Source organism: Sphaeramia orbicularis, chromosome 15, assembly GCF_902148855.1.
Source record: "Sphaeramia orbicularis chromosome 15, fSphaOr1.1, whole genome shotgun sequence".
Taxonomy (NCBI): domain Eukaryota; kingdom Metazoa; phylum Chordata; class Actinopteri; order Kurtiformes; family Apogonidae; genus Sphaeramia; species Sphaeramia orbicularis.
The window spans coordinates 25,065,135-25,091,992 of record NC_043971.1 but is presented as its reverse complement, the minus strand read 5'-3'; the positions used below and the strand labels follow the sequence as shown (position 1 = coordinate 25,091,992).

At 41.4% G+C, this 26,858-nt stretch overlaps 2 protein-coding genes across 2 annotated transcripts in view; one reads left to right on the top strand and one right to left on the bottom strand.

Moving 5' to 3' along the window:
- slx4ip (SLX4 interacting protein) overlaps window positions 1–11,578 on the top strand; it is a 35,278-nt gene extending 23,700 nt beyond the window's left edge. Inside the window, exons 5-7 of the mRNA XM_030155171.1 lie at window positions 1,368–1,456; window positions 9,439–9,545; window positions 9,641–11,578. Of these exons, the coding sequence (XP_030011031.1) occupies window positions 1,368–1,456; window positions 9,439–9,545; window positions 9,641–10,388 (944 nt within the window). The 3' untranslated portion in view covers window positions 10,389–11,578. The remainder of the gene's footprint in view (window positions 1–1,367; window positions 1,457–9,438; window positions 9,546–9,640) is intronic.
- A 663-nt stretch (window positions 11,579–12,241) lies between these two features.
- The window catches only part of jag1b (jagged canonical Notch ligand 1b), a 31,755-nt gene continuing 17,138 nt past the window's right edge, over window positions 12,242–26,858 (bottom strand). The window contains 18 exon segments of the mRNA XM_030155170.1: window positions 12,242–14,137; window positions 14,722–14,863; window positions 15,091–15,222; window positions 15,814–16,053; window positions 17,002–17,111; window positions 17,612–17,725; window positions 18,356–18,441; window positions 18,872–18,899; window positions 20,398–20,514; window positions 22,150–22,263; window positions 22,434–22,547; window positions 22,698–22,811; window positions 23,389–23,553; window positions 24,446–24,596; window positions 25,045–25,218; window positions 25,701–25,747; window positions 26,198–26,311; window positions 26,412–26,525. Of these exon segments, the coding sequence (XP_030011030.1) occupies window positions 13,662–14,137; window positions 14,722–14,863; window positions 15,091–15,222; window positions 15,814–16,053; window positions 17,002–17,111; window positions 17,612–17,725; window positions 18,356–18,441; window positions 18,872–18,899; window positions 20,398–20,514; window positions 22,150–22,263; window positions 22,434–22,547; window positions 22,698–22,811; window positions 23,389–23,553; window positions 24,446–24,596; window positions 25,045–25,218; window positions 25,701–25,747; window positions 26,198–26,311; window positions 26,412–26,525 (2,552 nt within the window). The 3' untranslated portion in view covers window positions 12,242–13,661.

Below are 26,858 nucleotides of genomic sequence, written 5' to 3'. Positions count from 1 at the left end.
AGGCAGTTAATTTACATTCGTCTTTTTAACTTACTTTTATGTTCAACTTTAAAGTTACAGGAACAGTATACATTAACAGTAGTTACACAAAATACATTAAAGCAGAAACAACAGCATTGTACATGTAATAAAGACAACAATACATAAAACATACCTCCGTTATCAAAATAAGTTATGGTGACATCAAAAAATGTGTGGTTTTAATGAAGTTTACATTTGTGATTATTCTCGTGATATTGATCTACTGAAGTAAACGAACAATGCAACAAAAAAAGAAGTTGCGTAAATGTTCCTTTAACTTTCATTTCTATTAAGTCACTGTTTATGCAGCCACTGCCCTTAAATAGTTGGAATCAACCACTGAAAAACCTGAATTGTCTTTCATACGCAACTCTAAAATGCCAACAAGAATAAACGACAAACTGTGAAGTCTCTAAAAAGCTGGCGTCACTTAAAAAGCCGTTGGGTGATAAAAATCTGTCTAATCATCCATCACACAGCTGTAGTCAGATAAGTGCCATGACTCTGCCTCTTGGATTATGAGATCATGTGTGTGAACAATGTTGAAAGTTGCCTCTAGGCTGATGAACGTCATATGAAGTGAAGAGGATTATCGTCTTGAAATCTTTATTGTTGCCATGAATGTTATCGCAGTGTTTTCATAAGTTGTTTAATGTATGGATGTACAAATTCAGATTGTTGTCTGATTCCAAACAGCGCAGCAACATTTCTGTCAGTTGAGCAATGAGCAATGCCATCAACATAATGTTATGAATATTGTCTTTGTTTACGTATCCTCCTCATGAACTAGTGTATGAAACACATTTGCCTGCTAAGCAAATATGTGCTTTACCTGTTATTTAAACCACTATTCCACAAAAGTGAAGCAAAACCAATGACGAAGGATGTAAGCTTAATATATGGTGTTATAATTAACTGCAACTTTGTTTTGTCACCCTATTTCATCAACATAGTGGTTTATGTTGCAGCTTGTGGACTCTATACAACAAAATCACAATATCTCTAAAGATTTTTGTGATCTATAACTAATGTAATAGTACCATTCTGATCATTTTCTCTCCAGTTCTGAAGCTAATAAAATAGTTATAGGAGCCCCAAGACATATTGTTAATACAAAACTTTCTAATATTTCAATATTCCATGCTGTTTAGGTAGTTCATAAAACTCAACATCTATCTGTAAGCTGTCATTTTCCTTTCGGTTTCAGGGGTAGTAAATACTTGGTGTTTGTAGATGCCCTTACAGTTCTCCACCACAATTCCCTCTGTCTGACTCTGACTCGTAATTAGAGGTGAGGCCACATTATTAACTACTCTGGTCTGCGTTGTTTTTGTGCCTGTCTTCAGATTTGCGTGTGTTTCCTGAACGTTATGTTGTGTGTGTAAGCTGTCTAGAGGATGCCTCAGCACACCATGGAAACCCGAGCCTGGCCGTGGTGAGTCCTGTTTATACTCCTCTATTTCCTCTTCCAGTCGCCTGGCAGAAAGTCCTGCATACGTCTGTGTGTTATTATAGGGATGCGCTGCCAAATTGTGCTTTGACTTTATACTGATTATATGTACTTATCTTTATTGTGTGAAGGGGGCTACGGACCTGTAAGGGCCTACTGAGGAGAGGTCAGTGGGGTCTGATGTGGCAGAGTTACCCCCTGATCAATACTTCCTGTTTCAACATATCTGCAATTTCACCTCAGCTGTACTGTTGTTGATTTGTGGCCAACTCAGAAATGTGGCTGTTGTTTGTCAGTATTATCTGGGAACTGCCAGAACGGATTCAGCAGAATTATATACAGTGTATATAATGTTACATAAAAATGAAATCATGAAGAACTTCTTTTGAGAGTCATGAACACTAGTATCTTTTCAGAACAGAATGTATTGTATATGAAGGTCAGAAGGCCTTCATATCATATACTTCACGGAATTGCAAAATACCCTCTGTTACAACTACTATTAAAGTGTCTTTGTAGCAAATAGCAAATATAGGCTTATAGCATGTGAAAAAAACTGAACCATGTATTACTGAATCATGGACTGAGTCCGGTCAACAGATTTTCATCTTTTTTTGTGTTTGGGATTTTTTGTTTTTGATTAGCCAGAAATTACGGCTTGATGACACACTGGAGCCACACTTAGCATGACCCACTCCCCTGATACCATGTTAAAAACCACATTAACAACAATATTAGGCTGTCCTGTTGGATCCCGAATCACTACATCCAGACAGATAAAACTACCTGAATGGTGAGTTGGTACTTCTACATCTGTGAAAAGCATTCGTCTACACTACTGAGCCAAAACTGAGAAATACTAAACAGAAAAATATAGTGTGAACTGTGAATGATGAGTCTCATTCAGCATGTATATGAAACCGGTGTGGTTTCACAGTTTCCCACTGCAGAACTGGTTAGGCATTCTTTTAAAAAAAAAAAAATACATTTCATGGCATAAATGTGTCCCAACAGTTGACTATGTAACAGTTGTTATGTCAGCATTGGCTTTGCATTGCTGACTGAAACAGTAGATGCCTTGTTGAGCCATTATCAACCCATGGAATTTGATATTTACAGTGTATATATATATATATATATATATATATATATTTTTTTATTTTTATTTTTTTTTTTTTACATTGTCTTGTAAGAAAATGTCACTATTAACACCAACATAGATGTGGAGTTTTATAATGTAGTTTACGGCTCAAAAAACACATTAAGTATCCAGTACATCTTTAACATAACTGTCTACAGTCAGATGTCATGGGACTTGATTGATTGGACTCAGATAAAGTTAGGTGAAAGGGGTATTTCCAGTGTATGTCCATGTTGTGTATATCATCTTGCTCTCTGGCCCATGGGTCATAAGACCTACTACTGTAGCTCTTTTTGTCCATTCATATTACACACAGCAATCCTTTGGCCAGTACTTATTTGATCCCAAACTCCCCAGAGCATTCTGGGAAATCATGGTGGAGCCTTTCACCTTGGCACTCACATCAAGGACAGACATCTCTGCCTTCACATCCCATGATCAGTGGCCTGCTGTTTTTCTATGGGGTTTTTGCTATTGTTCCCTTTGAAATGTCTCTGCACTCTCCACAGTTTGGCTTCCAATGAAAGCAGCGATTGTAATATTTTTAGTGGAGCAACATCGTCGTCAGTGAAAAGTTCAGATTGTGTAACCAATTTTCCAGTTCAAGGAGGCATTGCTGTCGATTGCGTTCCTCTCCTCAGGATGTGGTTCTCTGGGCTCATACAGTACAAGCAGAGGGAATTGGAGGGTGGGAGTCTTGCGGTGAGGCTCTCACTAGCCCAACCTCGAGCGTGGTTTGTTGGGGGAAAGATACCAGACAGCAAGGCTGAAGTTTTTCACATGACAAAAACAATTATTTGTTTACATCCTCGGCTCTCCACTAATCTGTCAGAAAGGGAGTTTTTGCAGTGTTAATGTTGCCAAGAAAGTCCAAAATCTAAATGAAAAAAGTTTACTGAGTGAGTCACAACTGATGTAAGGCCTAATAATGTTGCTGTCTAAAAATAATGAGGTATTTGGAGTTCCATGTCAGAGGTATTCATATGTTTAAGAGGGGGTCTTTTATCCCACAACTCTTGACAGCACAGGCTCATTGGTCCCAAAAAAATGCCATGTTTCCCTGTATTTAGGAAGGTTTCGGTTTTGTTGTTAGGACTCAGTTTTGGGTGAGTTGTCGAACAAAAATCCTTAACCGCAGTGGAAATGTAGACTCATCAAATTAGCACTTTTCATAAGGTCAGGAGGTTATTGCTGTGAGAGAGAAATAAGGTGACATCATGGTTGGCCTTTTGTCCTGTGAAAGCCAACAGCTCAATCCCACACTTGAGGTTGCTGTATGTGTCTTGTATACTGTACTGCAGTATTAGTCATATCCTCAGCTGTGGTTCAGTCAGAAGAGGAGATGCAGAACTTCAGCCTTTTCTAGAAGGAATGAGAAGAAAACTATTGATTTTCTCTGTTTTAGGACAGTATTAGAATAGCTGTACTTGGATATTTCCATCATGTTTGTGTAGGTTTTTCTGTAAAGTGAATCTGTGGGTTTGTCTGTTTATTTATACTCAGTGAGACTACCCTGTCCATGATAACATGAGAAGAAATGAAAAAATTAATAAAATGACTTAATAGTTAGAGGCTTCTTTCAGCTCTTAAAGTGCTGTTTGAATACAGTTTTACAGACAGTCATGCTGAGAGTTGTTCAGTCTTGACACCCACCACATCTCTGGGGGTGACATCAACCAGCTGATATTCGATCTATTAAAAGGCCGATATCAGCACTGACCCAGAAACCCAGACCCGAACGCTGGTCTGCAGAGGACGGACAAACTTTCTTGCTACATTTGTGCATGACAGTGGGAAGCAAACAAAAGGCATCTCTAGGACAATTTATTTTCTTCTTTTAACATTCTGAGGTTCAAACATCTTCTAAAACTCCCATTGTGAGTCAGCACCAACGGTGAGGAGGGCAGCATGGGAATGAGGAGTTAGTGTTTAGGATTGTAGCCATTGTTTTCTAGTCAGGCGCAGAGTGGGCAGCTGAGGTGAGTGGCGTGCTGGGCCACAGAAGTTGGGATCAAAGGCAGAGCAGATGTGTTTCCAGTCCCCCCCTCTTCTGAGCTCTGGAAGGGCCCGTGTGTTTACTCATGACCTCAGCACGCCTCTGTTCTTCACAGCTCGCAACAGCTAGCAGCAGTGTTTCCCAAGCGCTCATTGTCTGCTGATCACTTCTCCGCCAAGGCCAAATAAATCGCTATAATCTGATACCGTACATAATCATGTCTCTTTGTTCCAATCGGTCATGAACTGCTTTCACTGATTTGAAGCCATACAGTCAATAACGTGTCTTAATCCCTACACTTGGGTGGATCCAGAAACTTGTGTCATTGTTAAGGCATACTGTAAGAGACATCCTCTATTTTAAACAAGTATGTGCCCATGCATGTTTGTTGACTTTGTTGCAAGGAAGATGTGGTGAGCTTAGACAAACAGGGCATGTTTCCTCTGTGGGAGTAGGGTGGGTGGAGGGCGATGGGGAGGAATCTGTGGACTTATTTCAGAACCATCTCTGCTGGAGGTATTCTGCCTGACAATGAAATAGTGTTGTTGTTTCTCGGTGCCAGTTAGAGGATTTTGTATACTTTGTTGTCATCATCATAGAGCTGTTCAAAGACTTTCCAGTGGAAAGAAATGTCTCATTTTTATTACTTCAATACTACGAGGGACTTGAAGCATTTCAAGTAGTATAAATCAAAATATTGTGAGAGATAACTAAAGAAAAGGCTTGATAGAATGGTATATCCGTGTTTTTTTTTTAGTTAGGTGAGATAAAAAGGCACAGTAACCCAAAGCAAGTTGTCATATCACTGGGAAAAGTATGAGTTGATGGACATGTTTATTGGACATTCAGAGCAGATACTTTTGGTAAGTGTCTTGACTTGAGAAACGTCTGCGACCTCTTGCGCTTTCAGAAGAAATACTTGCAAGATGCATTGGATCAACTGAAAAATACATGGTTAAGATGCCAAACGCCCACTTTTCTTTGTTCCTGAAAATAATGTCTTTGGATACCAAGAATGGCTTGTCATCCTCGGCTGCAGTGGGCTATTTTAAAGCACTCAGCATCAGTACATTACTTTCAAGTGCAGCTGCATTAAAAGATAGCGACATAATCTTCCTATCTGTGTTCCTACCTTATCTAAGATGGCAGAGGAGAAACTGTTCATTCCCTGTATTTTATGGAGCCTGTAGTAGGTTATCTTTTTGAAGTCGTTCCCAACAGTTATTCAGAGTTGGGACAAGCTGTGAGAATCGGTACAAGTATCCTTTTAAAGCAAGTGATTCATTCCCTGTGCTCTCCTTGCCCTTTTGCCAGGCTTATCTTTATAATCTGACATCCAGATGTGCTGTCTCGTTGCAGCTCCTGTGGTAGGACGCTGTTGTTTTGGAGGCTCTTTGGCCGGGGAGGGCACTGTTGGTCTACTCTACATGTTGCATCACGAAAAGTGTTTTGCAGCTCTGTGTGGGGGCGAGCAGACTGGCTGGCAGCAGGGGGGTTAAATCATTGTTGCTGCGAGAGAGAGGTGGTGGTGGCGGTGGGTAGATGTTCTTATTTACCACTGTCGCTCCCTCCTTTTTCACGGGACATGCTCCAGCTTTTGGGAGTTTGCATCATTCCTTACCAGATTAGACCACTTCTGTTCCCACACAATACTTACTGTTTTATCCACATAGCTTGTGATAATTATAATGTTATTCATGCGCCATCTCTCCAACTACACAGCCCTCTCACCCCCTTCTTCAAACTTTAATCCTCACACTTTCTTCTGCAGTTGCTATATAGAGAATATACAACCCATGGAGATTATTATTCACGCGCCATCTCTCCCTGTCTCTGTCTGGCTTTATTGTTGCTATGTATATCCATCCTCTTCCTCTCTCCATCCTCCTTCCCCTCCATCACTCTTTTTCTCCTGCTTTTGAAGTCATGCCGACAGGAAAAGAAAGGCACTAAAAGTTTCCCAGAGTACCTCCCATTGGCTTCTTGTTGATTTTTCTTTCATGTTCATTTTCAAACAGCATTTATTCATATTAAACAGATGAGAATACATATCAAGGCATTACAATGCAAATGGCAGCACCCACATCTTTCTCAGAATTGTTGTTGTTGGGGTGGGCGTGTGTGACTGCATAAGCAAATGCAACTTTGTGTGTGGATGGGTTTGTATGTGTCTCACTGTCCCAAATCCAAACCCAAGGCTAGCCGTGGCTCTGTCTATGAGAAAGCGTAAAGACCGAACCTCTGCCCACACACTAGTATGACTCCATCGCTACACAAAGAGGAGCCTGTGGAGAGCTTCCTGTGTGGGGATTCTTGCATTTGTGGGCATACTGGAGAGACTGTTGAGGTCAGGCAGTATGACTCTGGGGGGGTGCCTCTTTATTTGTTGCACTCCCCTCTAAATGCTCTGCCTTTCCCCTATTCACTTCATAATATCTTGTCTCTTTTTTTTCTTTCTTGTTGTATCCACCCACTTCCCTGTTGGCCGGCCTCTTTCACTCCCCTCCCTCAGTTTGGCCTCTTTATCCTTTCCACCACACCACAGACCAGAGTGCAGTTGCTAGGTCAACACACAGTGCTAAGCCACAATGCCCTTAGTCTGTCTGTAGGGCTTGGGACAATTAATCTGCCCCCCTTGTGTTCTTGGTCATACGGTGTATTACAAAAGGTTGGCAAGGACATTGATGATATATATTTATATCTTAAAGAACCCATTGACTTTTTCCAGTGAAATTTTCAAATAATATTTATCTGAGGGGTGCTTGCTGTTAAAATAAACTCAGCAACCACCACTTTTGTAGTATGTGGTATGAAGATTTTTGTTTTGTTTTGTTTTGTTTTGTTTTATGTTTCAGCGCCTACTGGACAGTTTTACAAAAATGAAAAACACATAATGTGTGACAAAGATGGTGACATTTCCATCAACAGCCTCAGTAATTTGCTGTTACTGTTTGTATGCAAAACTAACTGGTGATTATTAGACCAGTTTCCCATCATTATGGTCCTGTTTAGCCTTTGTATTTACATGCATTCTAAGTGGATCTGCACACACCTTGGATTATAGTGCATCCTCAAATGCATCCTCAGTGATCATGGATCTCACTTCCCTGCTCTACATGCAGATAAATACACTCATGAATAGCATTTTCTTTTTTCTGTTTTTTTTTTTTTTTTTTTTTTTTAACAGTCTGGCTTTGCAATGTTTCTGTCCAAATTAAATCAGCATGTGGTTCAAAAACAAGAGGAATGTTTTTCATCCATGAAATGTCAGTATGACAACTCCATTCCATTTGCTTTGAAGGTTCTCTTGCGAACAGTTTAGTGATGATTGAATTTACTGGAACTTCAAATATACGCACAATTGTGTGCTTTATTATGACACAGTTTTGCACTCGGCTTCAAATGCACAGACAACATCAGCTCATTAGGCATCAATCAATCCCAGGATAATTTCTGTTCAGATGGTTGAATGGATATAATGTATCTGAGTCTGAGACCACCTCCATGTCTCCACACTTTACACTGCACTGCCATGTCTGAAACGGCCCATGTTTATGCCTATCTTTGTGCGCATGTTAGTGTGATGATGTCAACACTGAACCTCACGTGATAATATGATGTTATGCTTTAGTTACATGATGATACCATGAAATGTGTGGATGCAGCTGCATGTTCAGACACTCAAAGTAAAAAACAGTGAAATAACGTTTAACATTTCATAACCTTTTGACTACATATTATGGAATTTATCCATGTAGAAAAACATATCACTCTAGTTACTATGGCCTCCGTGGCTAATGCGATAGCCGTAGTTTTTAATATTTTCACAGAACAAGGAACCCTCATCTCATTCAAACAAAACTTCAGCGTCTTCCATGACTGTAGACTCTTGTAGTTGTGTTTGCGTACAGTGAGTTACTCAAGCATATGGCTCTTCAATATTTTCAGTCCATCTCAATAGCAGAGATAATAGTTAGCTGCAAATTTTTGTCATGCAATTAGTGTGGGATAATTGACAGGCACTCAGTTCTGCACAGTTTGTGACCATCATTGCTTGTCCACTCATAAATCATAGTCTGTTCTGGCTCAGCCATGGAAAAGATGTATAATTAACCTTCATTAGTGGCCTGTTGAGGGCACACGTTGGTGAGATCCAATATTTGCCCCATTCCTTGTTCTGCCTCGGAGGATCGCATGTCCATCATTGATATTGAAGACTTTAGCGTGTAGCTTTTTGAACTTTCAGCCTGGTGCTTTTCAGCCAAGCAAGTGTTTATAGAAAATAAATGTTAAAGTCAATAGTTTTAAACCTGTGTCTCAGTCTTTGTTCATGTATTTTTGTCTGTTTTTGTATTTTTTCTTTATAATTCTTCACTTAGATTTGTCCTTTAACCTGATCCATCATCTTGTGAGTCTTATTTAACAGTTGTTTGTTTTTTGTTTAAATTGTGCCTGAGGTGGAGTGATGTGTGTTTCATAGTCTCAGCTGTCTGTGACAAATCTGTGACTAATTATGTCACCTGGTCAGTGGTTTATAAAGTACCATGTTTTATATTATATTTCCTCCAGTCAAATAATTAGATATTTAGTTAAAAATGAGACAACACTACCCAGGATTTAGATGGATCAAAGTTCTATACCTTTGTACAAACTCCAGCTGAAATCTACTCCTATTTAGTGCTCAGTTCTATTCATTAGAGCAATGTGCTAAAAGTAATTTTTCATATCTGACAGTGTCATCTGATGACAGACTATCTGTGGTGCAGACCTTTCCAAGGAATGCCAAAAGAAACATTTTTTGTTTACACTGATTCTGTTTGTCTTCTCTAGACTGAGCTGAGTGAACAAAGCAGATCAGAATATTTTTCCAAAGTGGGAGAAACCCAAGAGCCTTTAAACAGCCCCGCAAAAACAAAGAAGACTGTGCTTCAAAAGATGTAAGTATGAGCTAATGCAGAACTTTCCAACTCCACCAGTCAGAGCAGACACTCATGTATCTGTTCATATCGTCTTATCTTTTTAACTTTTTCAGAGCCAGACAAGCCAGTGTCCAGCAAGAGCTCGGCGGCTTGATTACAGGGAAGCAGAGAGACTGTCCAGAAGACAAAAGAGAAACTGAATCTGAGAAGGTAAATTTAAACCTCAGCAGGACTGTGAGCCATGGACAGAATTCCCCACCAGAAACACAGCCCCAGGTCCATTACCCCAGTGTCTTAACTGGGCCTGTAGCTCAGATTGCTAATAATCATGAGCAGGGCCTGACCCAAATGCTGCAGAATGAGAACACAAACTCAAATGAGGTCTCTGGAGTTTTCTGCCCATATAAAATCAGTCAGGAGACTAGCAAGACCAAAAGCGATGCAGGGGAAGACCCCTACCCACAGAGGGCCAAGAGGGCGTGTCTTGGCCGACCTCCAGCCACAACGCAACCTCCTTCAATCCCGTGCTCCTCACAAACATCCAAGCGTGACCTTCTTCCTCTGCCACCCCTATCTCCAGAAGAAGCCAAGTCAGAGTCCAAGGCTTTCCCAGTCTCCGAGTGCAAGAAAACCACACTGGAAGTAGAGCTGCTTACTCCAGGGAAACGGGCCCAGAGGCTCCCCCTCACAAGCAATAACACGGCACAGACAAACCAAAACAGGCTGGCCGCAAGTCTGAGGGGCCTATCTGTCAAGCCTGCATCCTCAGGCTCCTCTATTAGTTCCAGATCCACACTCAGAGAGGAGGGGAGTGAAAATGTGCCCAGAACCTCTAGATTACGGCGACTGAAGAGGTCCTGAGTGGGAAAGACAAGCTACAGTGAAGATGCCTGACGCCACGGAGATAGAGTTGATATTGTGTCAGGCTCCATGTTTACCCCACACAGTCTCCTCTGATGACTTGCATTTGTACACATGTCACATTTTACTATAACGTCTAGTCACACTGTACACTGTAGATGCAATGCACACACAGATCAAATGCTGAACACATTACAGTGCGTTGATACATGAGCCTTTGAGTTACGCTTTGTCAAATACTTGAAACAGACTTTGCCTCCACCCATAAGTAGTGGTGGTCAAGAGAGGCTTGCAAATGAAAGTCAAAAACCTTTAATTGGAGTTTAGATTTGGTTTTGTGTTAAAGATTGGGGATTTCAGACAAGCAGGAGCCATGCAGTACGTCATGGCTTTCAGTCTCAAATACTGGCTCCTACATGTCTGAAAACTGTCCAGTTTCCCTGCTGAAGCACTGGTGTGATTGATTGCTGTTTCCAGATTTATTTCATCACCCTGTTTTCAAAAATGTATTGTCGTAGTTACATTTCATTCATATACAAGTTGCTCAGCACTTAGTTGCTAAGCGCCTGAAATGTGAGGGTATTTTGCAGCTTTGTATTGAGCTGTTTTTAAGGCACAATAGAACATGTTGACAGTATCTCAGGTTAAAATGTAGTTGTTACTCCAAGACTTAATCTGGATTTAAGGAATGCTGCCATCATGGTTTCTTCTTGTGAATTTTATGACCATACTGGCCCAGAGAGCATCGGCACCTAGGGGCCACCAGTTAACTGCTTATTTTTTTTTAAATAACATTTTATGTAAGGGTCAACATTTTTAAAACCAATAAATATTAAAGTAGCGTGCCACAACATGTACATTTAGATGGTGATGTTCAATTACATTAGATGTCATTATCATCCAAGAAAATGCCCAAGAAACTACTAACCTTGTCCCCCAATATAAACAGACCATTTCTTCTATTTTTTTTTTTCTTATTTCTATTTTTTTCAATTGGCTGCAAATCTAGATCTCAGTGAGAAAGTTGTCCTAATTGCTCTGCTTTGAACCAAGATGTTCCTCCTCATGACATATTTTTGTGTGAATACAATATTCTTGATTTATTTTTATTCCACTGGAAAGACATTCTAAGATGTAAATAAATGCGTTTTTTCCCTGGGGAAAATAAACTCTTTGTGGAAATATGCAAATAGGCTGATAATTTTCTGGAAGCAACCAGCATGAAAATACCACATAGATCTCTGCAGCGTTTTGCTCACATTGGGTCCAGACTGGCTGATGTTCATGGCAACCTCACAGTGAAAATCTGTCCAACACCAGTGATGTTACAAATAAACCGGTATGTCTCTGTTCCCATTCTCCATCAGTGTTGGTGTAATCAGAGATGAGACTGCTGCTGTTGTTCACAGAAGCCAATTCTGTTCTTATCGAGACAGAGTGGTGGATTAGAGGGGCTGACCCTATCCTATCCTAATGTTTAAGGTCACTCTTAGGTGTTGGTAATCTCTTGCTTTGGCTTTAATCCTTTCAAACAGATTCGGCAGGCGACTACATCGAGCTTCTCAGGCTCACCAGCTCGATAGGTTGCAGATAAGGCTGCTACTTAAACCACACAAACAAGGACAACATTGTCTGATGATCATGAGGAGTGGGAGTATTTTTGTCTTTAGGACTGACTTAATACAAGGAGTGCTCGCAACAACGTAATTAGCTGTAAACACATTTGGACAGAGACCTTGCTCAAGTCTATGATGTCTCTCCAGCAGCAGTTCCCACGCCAGCTGCATGAGAAACCTTTCATATGCTCTGACATGTTTGGCTTGATTCATCACAGACAGACGCTTAACTCGCTCTTCAGAACAAAGACAACTTTAATTCTCTTTTCATACAAAATATTTAATAAATATGACTTTCAAAATATATTGCCAGATCAACACATAATTCTCAAGTTCATAACACAAGTCAAAAAGTAGGACAAAATGTTGCCATGATCTCAAAGGGTTAACAAATGAGATAAAACATGTTTGTCTTTAAGAGCCTCATTTTAAAAAGAAACAAATGTGCACAGAAACAAACAGACTCTTGCAGAGCAAGGCAGTGTATTTTATCTGATTCTACAGTGTTCCCATTGCCCCCCTACTGTTCAAGTACTCATGGTCTAGCTTATGATAGTACGCTGACTAAAGCAGATGGGAATTCTGGCGTGTCATTTTGATGTGACTTGCCTTGCGAGCTGGTGGACTTGGACAGCCTTTCAAACGCATCGTATCGGCGGGGTTAAACTGAAGCTGCTGAAGGATTTTGTTCCCTTAAGTATTTATCCATTAGTGGCAAGCAATATGTCTGCCACCATGTCCATCCTTCGAAGCAGCCGGGATTTTTTTTGTTGTCCTAACCTCACTTGCTTTCGATCAAGGTCCTGGCAACAAATAATGAAATGTCAAATGTGTGGAAAAACAAAACAAAGTTTCTTTCAGGCCAAAAGTGCCCATCCTTTGTCTTCTTTGAAATTCTTTGAAATTTGGCTCTTACAGAATGCAATGGAAAGAAAAATTAAGTCATTGAAAGAAATGGTAGGCTTCCACAGCTATCAAAACCTTCAAACTAGACAGAACATATAAATAAAAAGGAATGATATCTTAAGGCTCTTGATTATTAAGTTAATAAATCAAATATACACAATGATTAATAAAAAAATGTACATATCTACATGTTCTAATCGACACATAAATTCTTCATATTGGCAGCAACTGCTGACATTGAACCCACCCCCCCCAAATCCCCAAAAATAAAAATAAATAATAAAGTTGATCTTTTTTTCTCATTTTGACAGTTGCTGTAGTCTAAAGCTGAAAAGGCACTTTCTCCAAACTGAACTATTAAGAATTCAAACACATACTAAAAAAATTAGCTCTAGTGTTGAACACGTCAGGTATTTTTAGTCATTGTACAACAATTAAACCAGGAGCCCCTTCCATGTGTCCACTAACTTAAAAAATAAGGGAAATGAAATGCATAGGAAGACACTTCTGCATCTAGTTCTACATTGAAATGTATACCAGTGCCTTGTGTTTCCAGCCAACCAAAGCAACTGTCACTGCCAGTGTAAGCCAGCTTGTCAAAACTTAAATTAACACGGGGAATATCTGAAAATACTGTGGGGTCACGACTGACATGACAGTTTACCAACTACACATGCCAAAGCTCCCCCATTTCACCCACCACCGGGGTGTGAAGGTATTACGCTTGGTTGCACAGCAACACAGCTGTCTGCTATACAATGTAGTCCATCCTGTTTATGCTGTTTGCTGTCTCCAAGTCTCTATTGTCCTGTTTATTAGTCCAATTAGGGTGTTTGGATGTGGAGTTGGGATTGGAGATGGGTGTCTTCTCATCCCTCTCCACTAGTGTGTATGCTGGCTGTTTGGCAAAGCGGCCCTTCTGTAAGTGCCTCTCCTTGTCGTCCTCATCCCCCTCGGGATGATTTGTCCTTATTTTGGCAATGATGGAGTTCTTGTTTTCGTAGTCTTTGATGGCCACCGTCAGGCCCACGTGCTTCTCTATTGGATTTTTGATCTGGTTCAGTTGCTCCCGTACATTGTTGGTCGTGTTGTCCTCGGAGCCAGTGGTCGACGTGCCATTGTGATTGCTTTGTTTCCGCCTGCGACGCATACACCACATCAAGATGGAGACCAACACGAGCACCCAGATCACAATGAAGATGGAGCTGAGGAGGGGTACTAGGTAGTCTGTCGAAACAAAGCAAAGCAGACACAGGTCAAAGACATGACACAAGCGTTTAAGAACTTAACCCTGGTTAAATAATACACAATAGGTTTCATTATATTGCTACGTCAAGCTCGCTAAATCATTAGCATGCTTTGCCAGTGCAACATGACCTCTGAGCTCCAAACTGGGGAGGAGGAGGCTTTTATTTGGCTGTGGCGGCAGTCTGCTGTCACCGTGTTGATAAATGGTGGACACATGCGGGAGTCTTACTACAAGTCCAGCCAGTCTCAGTTTGAGCCAATCTGAAGCCATGTAGCCAAGCAGCTCTGCTCTTTCCATCGAATTCCTGGCTAGATTTTCTTTTTAAGATCAATTACAACTGCTGTGATATGGTAGACCTGGGAGGCCTACTTTGTGTGGGAGGATAAGGAATTTTATTTCATATATGCACATTTGCTTATGAGCTAGGAATGCTTTCATATTCAGAGCGTGGCGCCACCTCGTCCCTTCTAACATCATCGTCCCACATCTTTTTTACATGCAGGTGTGTGCACGTCTAGATGACTTCGCAGGCAACAACTAGAAGGCTAGGAGCTGTTCATACCAGTTTTGCTTGGGCTTGGCACACGGACTTCAGCAATAGCGGCGATGATGGTGTTGTTCCCGTTGCGTTTGCTAACCAGATCAATAATCCTGTCTGTGATCTCCTTAACTGGGCTCCGGTCTAGTTGATGGTCATCGATAGACTAAATAAGTGAGAGAAAAGACAGATTTTTATCAGTTTGATCATGCCTCTAAGTAACATTGATCTTGTCTGGTACTGTTTGTGTTTATATGCTGTCAACAGAAGAAACAACACCTAAATCCACCACAAATTGGAGCTGTTGGAGCACATCTTAAGAATGCACACTGCAGGCTATAAATAAGTGTTGTGCATATTGATAGGGACAGACAAACGCATGGAGTTACTCACGATGCAGACATGGATCTCATTGCTGGCTGAGAATGAGGGGTCACAGGTTATGGACACAGAATGCTCCAAGGAGAAATTCTTCACTACGTACAAGCGCCTCAGCTGCTTACACACATCCTCCACAGTCAAACCCTGGGCACAACGGAAAGAAAATGTCAATGCAAATGGAAACTAGAGGGCAATCGGACACAAAAAGGAAGAGCCGGGCCTGTATTTCTGGCAGTGGGTTCAAGATGCTATCTGGTTGGGATCCACCTCATTTAGATTAAAGACCACAGGCTCATATGCTTGTCACTGTCTGCTGTCATGCTTGTTAGACAACTGGCGAGTGATGATCCTATGTGGTGACAGAGTCGCCAGTGGTCCTGTTTAACTCAAATCCATACGATCCTGAAATTAATCTTGCAGTGCGGTCGAGCTAAGAGGAGATTGACAAAGTCCTGATACTCAGGAACACCAAAACTTGGATGGAGTCGACGCAACACAGAGAGGTTTTTTTTTTTTTTTTTTCCCTGGAAGACATTTAAATACATGACAGAACTGTTCAACACACTTAAACGTATGAGTCTATGCCTGGGAGGAAGAGTTTCAACACTTCTGAAAACCTGATCTTTTACAGTTTGCTGCACTCGTTCAGTGAACAGCCATGATGGAGGAGAAGCATGAAAAATGACCCCAAAACCCTTTCATTCAATCTCTTTCCACAGTGTACAGGTAACTCACTCGAGGCATGATCTCTTTCCTGAAGGTGAAGGTGATGTTGGCGCAACTGTTGTCCGGGTAACCAGAGCTCGGTTGGCATTTTGGAGGAGTTGATAAGGGGTTAGAGCACCAGCACTCTCCTATATCAACACAAGGCCTCACAAAGCAGTGGCCGTCTCGGATGGGAACACAGCTCTGACCCGACGGACACCCACGATGACCTTTAGCACCCACTTTACATGACGCAGGGCCACACCACATCTGCAAAGGAAAACAATGTCACATCAAACTGTTACAGCATGTTTCTTAAGTCTTAACATAATTTAAAGCTGTTTTTTTTTCTTGGAATGTATATTGATATTTTCAGTAAAGTGTTGAAGAGAAACTTTTTGTCACAGCGAATAAATACATTTACTTTTAACATTCTTGGTGAATTTTTTTTCTTTCTTCAGTCACACAGACTTTGTGATGTGTCACAGTTGATTGTTTTGCAGTGTACCAGGTATCCCAGATTCACTGTCTCATGGTACCATTTCTATGAATGGTAATAAATCATGATGGTGATACTGTGAATTACTATCAGATTGACCTTTACAAATTACAGTGAACAGAGCTATGAGTGGACACCAAAACTAAAATAATACGTTTACGATGTTAGCCACTCAACTGTCACTAATCTTTAGGTCAAATGTATCCACGTGACTCCAAGAGATAATTCTCTGCTGTAAAAACATAAAATCTTATGGTTTATTTATTTTTCTTGAAGGGAGTGGTATTAGGGAGGCTCCTTCGTTCATCAAGTGGTTAGATCATCATGATAAGGAGTTACTACATTTAAAAACACCTTTACTGTTTACACCATGCCTTCACCCAGTCTTTTGTAGATTGATATTTTTTTTAGTTCCATTGTGTTCCTTTCAAAACAAACGGCATCATCTCTTCATATGATATGACTCACTGTGTCATTCCTAAACCAGCTCTACCCAGTGACACCGTGTTGTTGTAGCATGAGACAGCCCTACCTTAAGTCTGAGAAACAACCACCTGCTGACATCCAGCCTGCAACTATTTACTGCACCATTTTTTTCTCTAACGGCCGTTCTCCATTAGTAGACAAAGACATCATGTGCATCCCAGCTGGACGACAACCCCATAAATACTTCAATGTATACATCAAGATAATAGAGTCAGCAGCATTTTAAAGCATACCTTTGTACACACAACTTTCCCATTGGAACAGTGGCAAGTGTTGCAGTCATCGTCCCATTTGACTCCATCTGGGGTGATGTGACCGTTAACAGAGCAGGGTTTTCTTGTCTCTGAGTTGATAAAAACATCAAGGTTTTAGAGATATACCAATATTAGAATATATTTATAAGGACACACAGTCTGACAATTTACAAAAGCAATAATGACACAACACTGACAGGAGAAAACACCCATTAACCTTTTAACACCCAACAGTTCACCAATGACCTGGGGGCAGATTAGAGTTACATTTGAGCCATGTTTAAACTCATGTAATTTACACTGTGTTTTAGCCACAGGCAAAAATAATGTAACTGAAGGACTTGCATTTTACAGTAAACTTTATCCTAAAGCAAAACCCCTGTGAAAAGATGTTAAACTGCTAAAAGAGAAAACTGAAGTACACCTTTGCAAACCTAGATTAATGAACCCGAGAGATGACAAATGAAGTTAGCAGCTTGGCTACATAGTAAGACTCACGGTCCAACAAATAACAGTACATACATCTCAAAGACAGTTTACAAAGCTGCAGGCAATAGTTTCACCTTTATTGTCTATAGAAGACATTTACCTTCTTGACAGTGGGGTCCAGTTCTGTCTGATGGACACAGGCAGCGATATCCATTAATTTCATCCACACAGGTAGAGCCAAAGGCACATGGAGAGGACTGACACTCATTAATATCTGCCACAGAGGGATAGAGAGTAATGGGTAAGAAATGGCTCCCTTATGGAATAAAGAGCAAGGCCAGACAGCACACAAATATTGGGTTAAGCAGTCAGCACACAAATCTAATTCCTAGGCTAAATTCACTGAGGTCATGTGTCACTTGAACAGTATGTACATGTACAAATACACACACACACACACACACACACTAGTTAATAAAAAAACAAGCAAACATGCTTTAAATCAGGCCTGGACATTTTTGTCCCATGCAGCTTTATTAAAAGCAGCATCATTAGCAGGTATGCAGGAGCTAAAGGCTGGACTTAGCAGAACAAAGGATTTGCAATGGGAAAGAATGTGGCCATCTGAAAGCCTTTAAGAGGGAAAACAATCTGTGTAATCAGTGTCAGAGAGCATGGCTGATTAGCTGTTGGCCTGCTAAGCCGGTTTCCCCCGGGGACAGCAGCAGGGCCCGATGGAGTGACACCGAAATGGTTCAGCCTGGCCTGCAGCCCAATGCACAGATAATTGGCCGACTAGACCTTCCATTTGGAGCGACTGCGCCAGTCCTGCAGCCCCATGCCTGCTCTACCCAATGGCTCAAACAGGGATCAGGGAGGAGCGGGACGCAGGGTTAATACTCACTGATCCGACAGTCTGGACCCGCAAAGCCAGGAGCGCACTCGCATCGGTACCAGTTATCCCCGTCGACACAGGTTCCACTGTTGTAGCTGCAGAAAAAACCCGGAGTGTCAGTTGAGTTTGTATCCTAGGACACCCTGAGGCATGTTTTACAGACTGGCATCTATCGGGTCACCCTTCACATCAAACTAATTCATACTGGAATTTTCTCACCCATCAACATATAATAACTACCTCTCAAAGGCTATTAAGGCAATCAGACTTGTTCTCTTAATGGGACAAGTGTGCATGGGTTTTGGGAGTGATCTCCAGTGGTGTGTGGTTAAACAAAGTCGCGCCTGGGAGTTCACAAAAGACTCTAGGCTGACTGCATCTTAGGAATGACAGGGAAGGGTGTACGCCTGGTTCTCAGCAGGGAGACGGCAAGAGAAAAAGCCTGCAGGTGAGAAACTACGATACAGGAGGAGCAGCCTGTTTACATCTGTTTAAATCTACAGGAAATGTTTGGCTTCCACTTACCATGGGTGGGGACTGCAGTCGTTGGTATCTGAAAGAGAAAAGAACAGAGAGGGAGGGGGAGAAAGACACAATTTAGTGAGTGTGTTTTTTTTCCTCTCTCCTATATAACAGTTTAGTGCACATGACAGCGCAGAGCACGTCTGAGCTTGAGTGTGCAGAGGCGTGTTGGGCCAATCGGGCTCCACAACCTGATGACTCTGAGTTAGTAAGAACACAGGGCAAACAAACACACACACACATACATACAGCCGCTTTGAATTTTTGTTTTCAACTTCAGTTAAGGTTCAGTTATTACAGGACGTTTGCCAGTTTAGTTTTTATTTCCTCATTATGTTTAGTATTAGTTTCAGGTTTCTGTGTATTTTTACTTTTAATTCACAGTATTCATCAACGGAAAAGTAAAAAAAAAAAGAAAAAAGTCTAACAACATTTCAACAGATGTGATGCTATTTGCCAGTATAAACCAGAAACGGCTAAATAAAATTGGAAGATGCATGTAATATCCAGCCAAACGATGAGGCTTACAAATGCAATAAACTGGCAAAGATGAAAACAAACCCATTTGGTGCGTTTCTATTTAGCTGTTATTATAAATTTGTGCTTAAACCGGTGAACCACAAAAAACTTTTTACTCTGGTAAAGGCAAAAAACCTGTCATAGCAATAACAGGTAAATAAAAATAAGCGTTATGGACACAGATTTAGAATTAAATGTCATTAAACATATCTGCACACTTAATTACAGATGTGCGACTGCAATATGCCTTGACTTAATACAAAGGACAAACAGCGCCATATGAAGAGACGGGAAACAGCAACAAAATGTAAAACTGTTGCTAATTTAGTTTTAGTTCATTTAGAAAAACAATAGAGTTGTAATTAGTCAATAAGTATTTTTATTTCACACCTTGTTTTCATTATTACTTTAGTTTTCGTTAATGACTATAACCTTGGAGCAAACTACTTAATCAACTGTCACCATTTAAAAAAAAAAAAAAAAAAAAACAAAAGACTAAAATCACCTCCACACCCACATTCCCACCCTGTCTTGTTCTCCCTCCCTCACAAAAGTCGGGGAATTTCTGTTTTGGAGAAAATGCATGTAGGGCAGGGATCCCAGGGAAGCCAGGGAAATGGAGGAGGGCTGTAGAACAAGCCGACATGTCACTGTTTGGACAGGAACGCAAAGGGGAGAGAGGGGTATGTGTTGGACAAGTCGGAGGAGGGGGGAGAAACATCTGTCTCCACTTTCCTGAGTTTGAGCCCTTTCTGCCTCCCTCCTCCTCCTCCTTTCTCCTCTGATAGCCAGCAGCAGCCAGGCAGACAGAGAGAGAGAGCGAGCAAAGACTTTTTAATTTTTTTTTTCTTTAAAGAGAAAGGTTCAGATCAAGAAGAGATGGGAGAGGAAAGTAAGTAAAATGTAATCAGATACAGGAGTGAAGCCTGTGTGAGGCAGCAGGAGGTTTATCATGACTTAGCAGTAATAACTGTCCACCTTTATGCTTTTCCCCCTGAAGGAACACTTACTCTGAGTACACGTGGGACCCTCCCAGCCTTCCTTGCAGACACAGGTGAATGAATCCCCTTTCACCACACAGGTACCCCCATTCTCACATGGGTTAGGCAGGCAGCTAGAGTTTTTGGCTGAAAGAAGAAGACGAAAAAAAAAAGGTGGTTTAGTTTTATCAGCATGTTTTCCTCCCAAACTTTAAAGATCAGTGTAATCATAAAACTTAAAACAGTCACAGGAGACTGCTGGTGGTTTGGCTTTTTTGGTTGAGTTTCCGTTTTTCTCCAAGGGAATCTACATTCCATGACTTTGAAGTGTATTGTCAGTGCAATCAGGGATTTTAAGCGGATATCTGTCAGCGCTCACAGGAGAGGGAGCAATGAGCGAGGGAGATGGGAAAGGAGGGAGCGATGACAGAGTGAAGGGATAAAAACTGTTTGTGGACCTCGCAGATCTGACAAATCTGATTAATATCCGAGATGAGATGGAGTTCTCCCACAAAGAAATATTGTATGTGTGTGGTTACTTTTTGTCTGTAAACGTGAAATATGTAAATTGCAGTTTCTATGCAATTCATAAACTGTATAAACACATGGACAACGTCACCATGATGTCACCCATTGGTTTGTGGACGACAGTTTGGAGCATAAACATAGAAAAGTTCACGACTTCAGCTCGGTGTAACTATACAACAGTGCCTCAGCCATATTGGATGAGTCGCGACTGATTTGTAAACACATGCAAACAGGGGGAGCTCTGGCTTTACTGGATATATCCTCCTCAGACCCAGCAAGAAAAAGTATTGGCTTTTTTACTTTAAATAATTGCTTTGATTGGAAACAGCAAGATGCAACAAACTTTTTTTTTTTTTTTTTTAAATGGAATGTCCTTTGCATTGGATTTTCTTCTTTTAAAGCCGTGAAACCCTTATCCACTACAGATCACAGAAATGCATTGCTGGGTCTCAGGAGAATAAAAAAATTCACATTTCTAACCAAGTTCAGAACGTTATACAGTTGTGGAAAAAATTATTAGACCACCCTTGTTTTCTTCAATTTCTTGTTCATTTTAATGCCTAAAGGTACTTTTGTTTGGACAACTATAATGATAACAAAAATAGCTCATAAGAGTTCAATTTCAGAGCTGATATCTATCCATTTTCCATGGTTTTCTTGATAATAACCAAAATCACTTCAGTTGTAACATCAATATCTATGGTATTGTACTGCCAAAAACAGTGCTTTTAGACATTCCATGTTTTCTTTTCTGTCTGTTTTAGTCACATGATACACAGGAGTTAGTACTTGATTGCATAACCATTGTTTTTGATGACTTTTGATGGTCTAATAATTTTTTCCGCGACTGCATAGTAATGTGTTTTTTATCTATTTGAGGTAAAAACATTTTGCCTCTCATAGATCCTAAACCTGTAACTATAGTGAAGCTTTGTGTCAGGTGAAAAATGCATTTATTCAATATGAAAAAGTTTAAAAAAAAAAAAAAAAAGTCTGACTCATCATAGGGGTGAGCTGTCAATCACACCTAAGTATTAATTCAAAAAGGACCACCAGGACACTAGAAGGTCTAAACCAAACAGATGAGACCAGAGTGACTCCAGGAAAACACATCATAGAGAATTTCAGTCAGTCTAATGGAGCAAGGTGTTTCCAAAGCCAGAATCTAGTGGCCGTAAGTGGTATTACACTCTACCATACTAATGCTTTTGTTTCACTTTGTCGTCATGGTTGTTGTCCCTTGGTGGTGCTTACCTATGTTGCATGTTGTGCCCTCCCAACCCGGAGAACACTTGCATTGGAACGTATCGCCCTCATCGTGGCAGGTGCCTCCATTGTTGCATGTGGCTTCATCACACTGACTTTCACCTGGAGTGAACATTTACAACATACTTAAGCTGGGCAACAATGTGAGTCTGAGTAAACACGTACACTATAAGTAGACTGGGTAATTATCAACAGCCATAAGCGCATACCATGAGCGTGCACAGACAGACAACACAGGTGCTAGAAAAGCGAGAAAAAAAAAGGACTCTTACGGGAGTGGCACGTCTTTCCCTTCCAGCCATTCTTGCACTCACAGAAGAAATCAGTCACCAGGTCTCGACACGTCCCTCCATTATGACAGGGGTTGGTGCTGCAGTCATCGATGTCTAGTGGAGACATCGTGCAGGAGTGTGATTTATGTTCGGCACATCAAAAACATCATCAAACAAACTTTCTGTGTTGAAACACGGATTTAACAGTCATATGACAGAGGTGCGTGATTGTTTTGAGCTCATAGAACAAGCAATTCTACTCACTGATCTCACAGTGGTCGCCTTCCCAGCCGTCGCCACAGATGCACTGGTACACGCTCACTTTGTCGATGCACGTGCCTCCGTTGTGGCACGGGTTACTCTCGCAGTCATTGATGTCTACAGTAAAATAAAGGAAAACACACTAGAAATAAGACTTGTGAATTTTTTCTTTTGGCAGGCTGACCATTTGATTTGATTTGACCTATCCTTTATGTGAAGCACTTTGTAACATGTTTTAAAAAGTGCTTACTTACTTACCTCAGTTTCTATGACTTTTTATTTTTATTTAGTCTATTCAGTGTGGACTTCAGTTAAGTTTTATTTGGTGTAAAAAAAAAAAAGCTGGTAATCAATAAAAGATTCATGAGAAAGTATGATTTTGCGAGTAAATGACTAAATGTGACCGATGAAGTGACTGCAAAGTTCTTTCAATATAAATGTTGGATAAGATAGGAAACAGCAAAAAAAGGCACAATTTTTGCAATTTATGTCTAAATTCAGTTCATTTTACATAGATTTATAAGAGGTATAGCAACTGCAGTGTCTACCAAGCAAAAACTATCTACAGTTCTGTTGAATTTTAGTTGCATTTCAGTAACAGTATTATGTTTTAGTGTCAGTCTTATTTTTTGTTAACTCTAACCGGTCTTTATCGTACACTGATCTGCGGTCTGTAATGACAGGGTGGACGTACTTTCATGGCAGTAGGTGCCTCTGAAGCCCTCCTGGCACTCGCAGCTGAACTGGCCCCCGGCTTGGCTCCGACACCGGCCGTGAGGTCCGCACACATTTGACGAAATGTAGCGCTCTCCTCCCGGCGTGCTGTTGGACGCCACAGCAACGGTGCAGCTGTCAATCACTGCAGAGAGAAGGCATAGTTATGTACTTACACAACTGACACGGCCTGTTTGAACAGCATGTTCCAAATCATAAAATGTGGTTTGCTTTTGGGTTACCAACAGGTAACAAACAGGAAGAAAATGTTATTGAAAACAGAGAAATAAACCAAGTAATAATTCATAAAGTCATCAGTGCAACAGGCCCTAACAGATAACAATACCAACAAGTTTCACTCAAACAGTATCTCTGCAAGTGTGAGAAGAAGAAAATTGAGTGATAGAAGAATCAGCGATAAGCTCTTATGCTTTCATAAGCAAGTCAGAGTGATCTTTTTCACTGTGCGCTGAAATCCCTTCCTTTCCCCCTGTCTGATCAGGTTAGAGAGCGCGGCGAATATGCTTCCATGTAATCACTTAATTCTTGCCAAGAGCAGCGAGAATCTCACTGTCTGGTATCTGACTCGGTGGTTGGTCCACTCACTCAATTACACACACACACATCCACACAGCAAAATATGCACATTCACTGAGGGGGAAAAAAGAAGAGGTAGCCCACCAAGTCATTACCAAGAACACACACAGTGCTATCAGTCTTTTGCCAGATTTTCGGGGAACTGAGAGAATGGGAGAATCGTTGGAAAAGCTTTCCTGAGTAGGTGGAGGGGGGCATTCATCAAGGGAGCCACACTTAAAAAACTGCTCACCTTGGCCAAGAAACTTCATTGCACCAAACTAAAATATAACTATTGAGTACTATTCATTGCCCTCGTGGGAAACGACGTAGGCAAATGGTGAAGACCTGGCCTTATTCAGCATTTCACTACAGCACGCTACGCAGATCACCTTTCAGAAAACCTTCTGGAAAAACACACTGAGCATTCAACTAGTGGTTATTGTAGGCAGGAGGCGTACCTTTACACGTGGTGGTGCGACAGTGGTCTTTGAGGTGAGAACAGTTTTTTCCCTCGTAGTCCTCTGGGCAAGCGCAGTAGTAGTCCGTGGCCCGGTTGAAGCAAGGTGCTCCGTTCTGACACGGGTTGGGTGAGCAGTAATCGATATCCAGCTAGGACAGAGAGGTATTGAATAGAAAGCGGTGAACCTGATAGCTGACATAGTTTCTGCTACACTAAACAGAGCAAAACCCACAGCATCCTCCCTACAGGCTGTGCCAGGAAACAACACACGCACAGCACTTGGAGGAAGGGGAAAAACAAGGCAGAGACATAGGAGCCGTCCTCTGAGTCTGGGCTTCAGCGCTGAAGAATGTATCCCGCTGTAGCCAGGAGCAGCTTCAACAAAGCACTCCCTTTTAAAAAGGAGGACTGTGGAACAACAGCCATTTAAGAGGGTGGGGCAGGAAACTTTACAACGAATCCAAAGATACAGCAATGCTGGCACAAAGGGGTCTAATGGAAGGAGGGCACGGGCTTAAGATGCTCAGTGTCAGCAGGGAGGCTTGAATGGCGGTGTGCTTAATTGTGTTTGTGATTGCGGTGGTGGTCTTGTCTCACCTGGCAGAGATTTCCTGAGAAGCCGGCCAGACACAGGCACTGGAAGCCGTTGACTTCGTCCTGACAGCGCCCGCCGTTCAGGCATGGAGAGCTTGCGCACTCGTCGATGTCCCTCTCGCAATGCTCACCGGCAAAGCCAGGGGGGCAAACACAATGATAGCCATTTACCAAGTCCTGAGAATGAGAGAGAGAAACCAGGGTTAACCTCAAGCAGGCCCAAAATTTGATTAACTGCTTTGGCAGGGTGGGGTCCAAACAATAACTGTCAAACCAGAGAAAAGAATGAAGAGCAAAGCAGAGGGGGGCATGACAAGTTTTGAGGAACATTATCACAGCTCAACAATTATTTCAACACATTTTCCTGGCACGGGCTCAACACAATAATGTTTATGGTAATTCAATCTAGTGTGGTCAAGGAACTTGTGTGTCCCTCCCTTAGAAAGCCCTCTGAACCCACTCCCCTCAGATTTTATTTCAGAAAGGAATTCCACAACAATTCCACTGTCGGTTTGGAGAGAACGGTTTACAGCAGCTATTTATATAACCACTGTAAATGTCTCAAGCTTCAGCAAAAAGACATTAAAACAAACAAACAAGCTGGCAAACAAAGGCAATAGTACAAGATAAAGCTTGATGGTGTTTGACACGACACTTACCTTACAAGTTCCTCCATTCTGGCACTGGTCCTTGCAGTCATTTATATCTGGACAAAAAAACAAATCTGAGGATTAATGCTGAACAGCTTGACTAAATAGTCTGTCTTTGAAAAACAAGTCTGTGCTTTATGTTTCCCATGCTACAGGCCTTTAATAACATTGTGGAGGCTAGAGAGAGCTCTGCAAGACTTGGATAACATGTCTGTGGAATCAGTGCAACACAGAGTATTGAGCAATCCTGTCTGCTGCCAAGTGAAACTAGTCCTGGGACTGTTTTGAGCCACCTCTAATCAGTGCAGCCTCGGCCACACACAGGGCTAATAATGATACAACAGATTCATTTACACCACAGGAAAGGGCTGCACTTGTCCAGCTGCTTGCTTTATGCTTCCATATTATAGTTTTACTGCTGCTTGTGAATGAGCAGAAGGAAAGGAGGTGGCAGAGGCTGGACAGGTGCCCCGTTCCACAGCTGCAACTGACAGCCTTCAACTCACCGACGTCGCAGTTCTGCCCCGTCCAACCAAGGACGCACTCGCAGAAGTATCCACCAATCAGGTTGCGGCACGAGTTGGCATTGACACAAGGTTTGCTATCACATTCGTTGGCATCTAGAGAGGGAGGGGGGGTGTGGTGGTGGTTAGAGGTATTTGCATGTGCAGTTGACAGGCATGAAGTGGTAGGAAGAGGAAGAGAGGCTACACGGCTCACCAATCAGACACGTCTTCCCCGTCCACTGTGAAGGGCAGTGACACTTGTAGCCGTTGACCTGGTCCTGGCACGTTCCCCCGTGATTGCAGGGGTTTGGAGAGCAGTCGTCCACATCTGCACGAGAGTCAAATCTGGTTAGTCACAGCACTATGACAGACGATAAGAGCTCAATTTTTGTGGAAAAATAACTTCGTTGGTTGAAATTTTACACTCTGTTATTTCTGTATTAACGGAGGCACTTCCAACTAAAACTCAAATCATATTTAGATCAATAAACTATTTAGAGTAAATATTTTTTGTAAAATTATTGGTTTTCTTAGCATACATCTGTGTAATAAGCAGACTAACACAACTGGACTAAAACTTACTGTTGAATAAGTATAACTATAATATTCCACAATAATGTCCAGCACCTCGTACCTTTTCCCTTAAATACAACTACAGGTA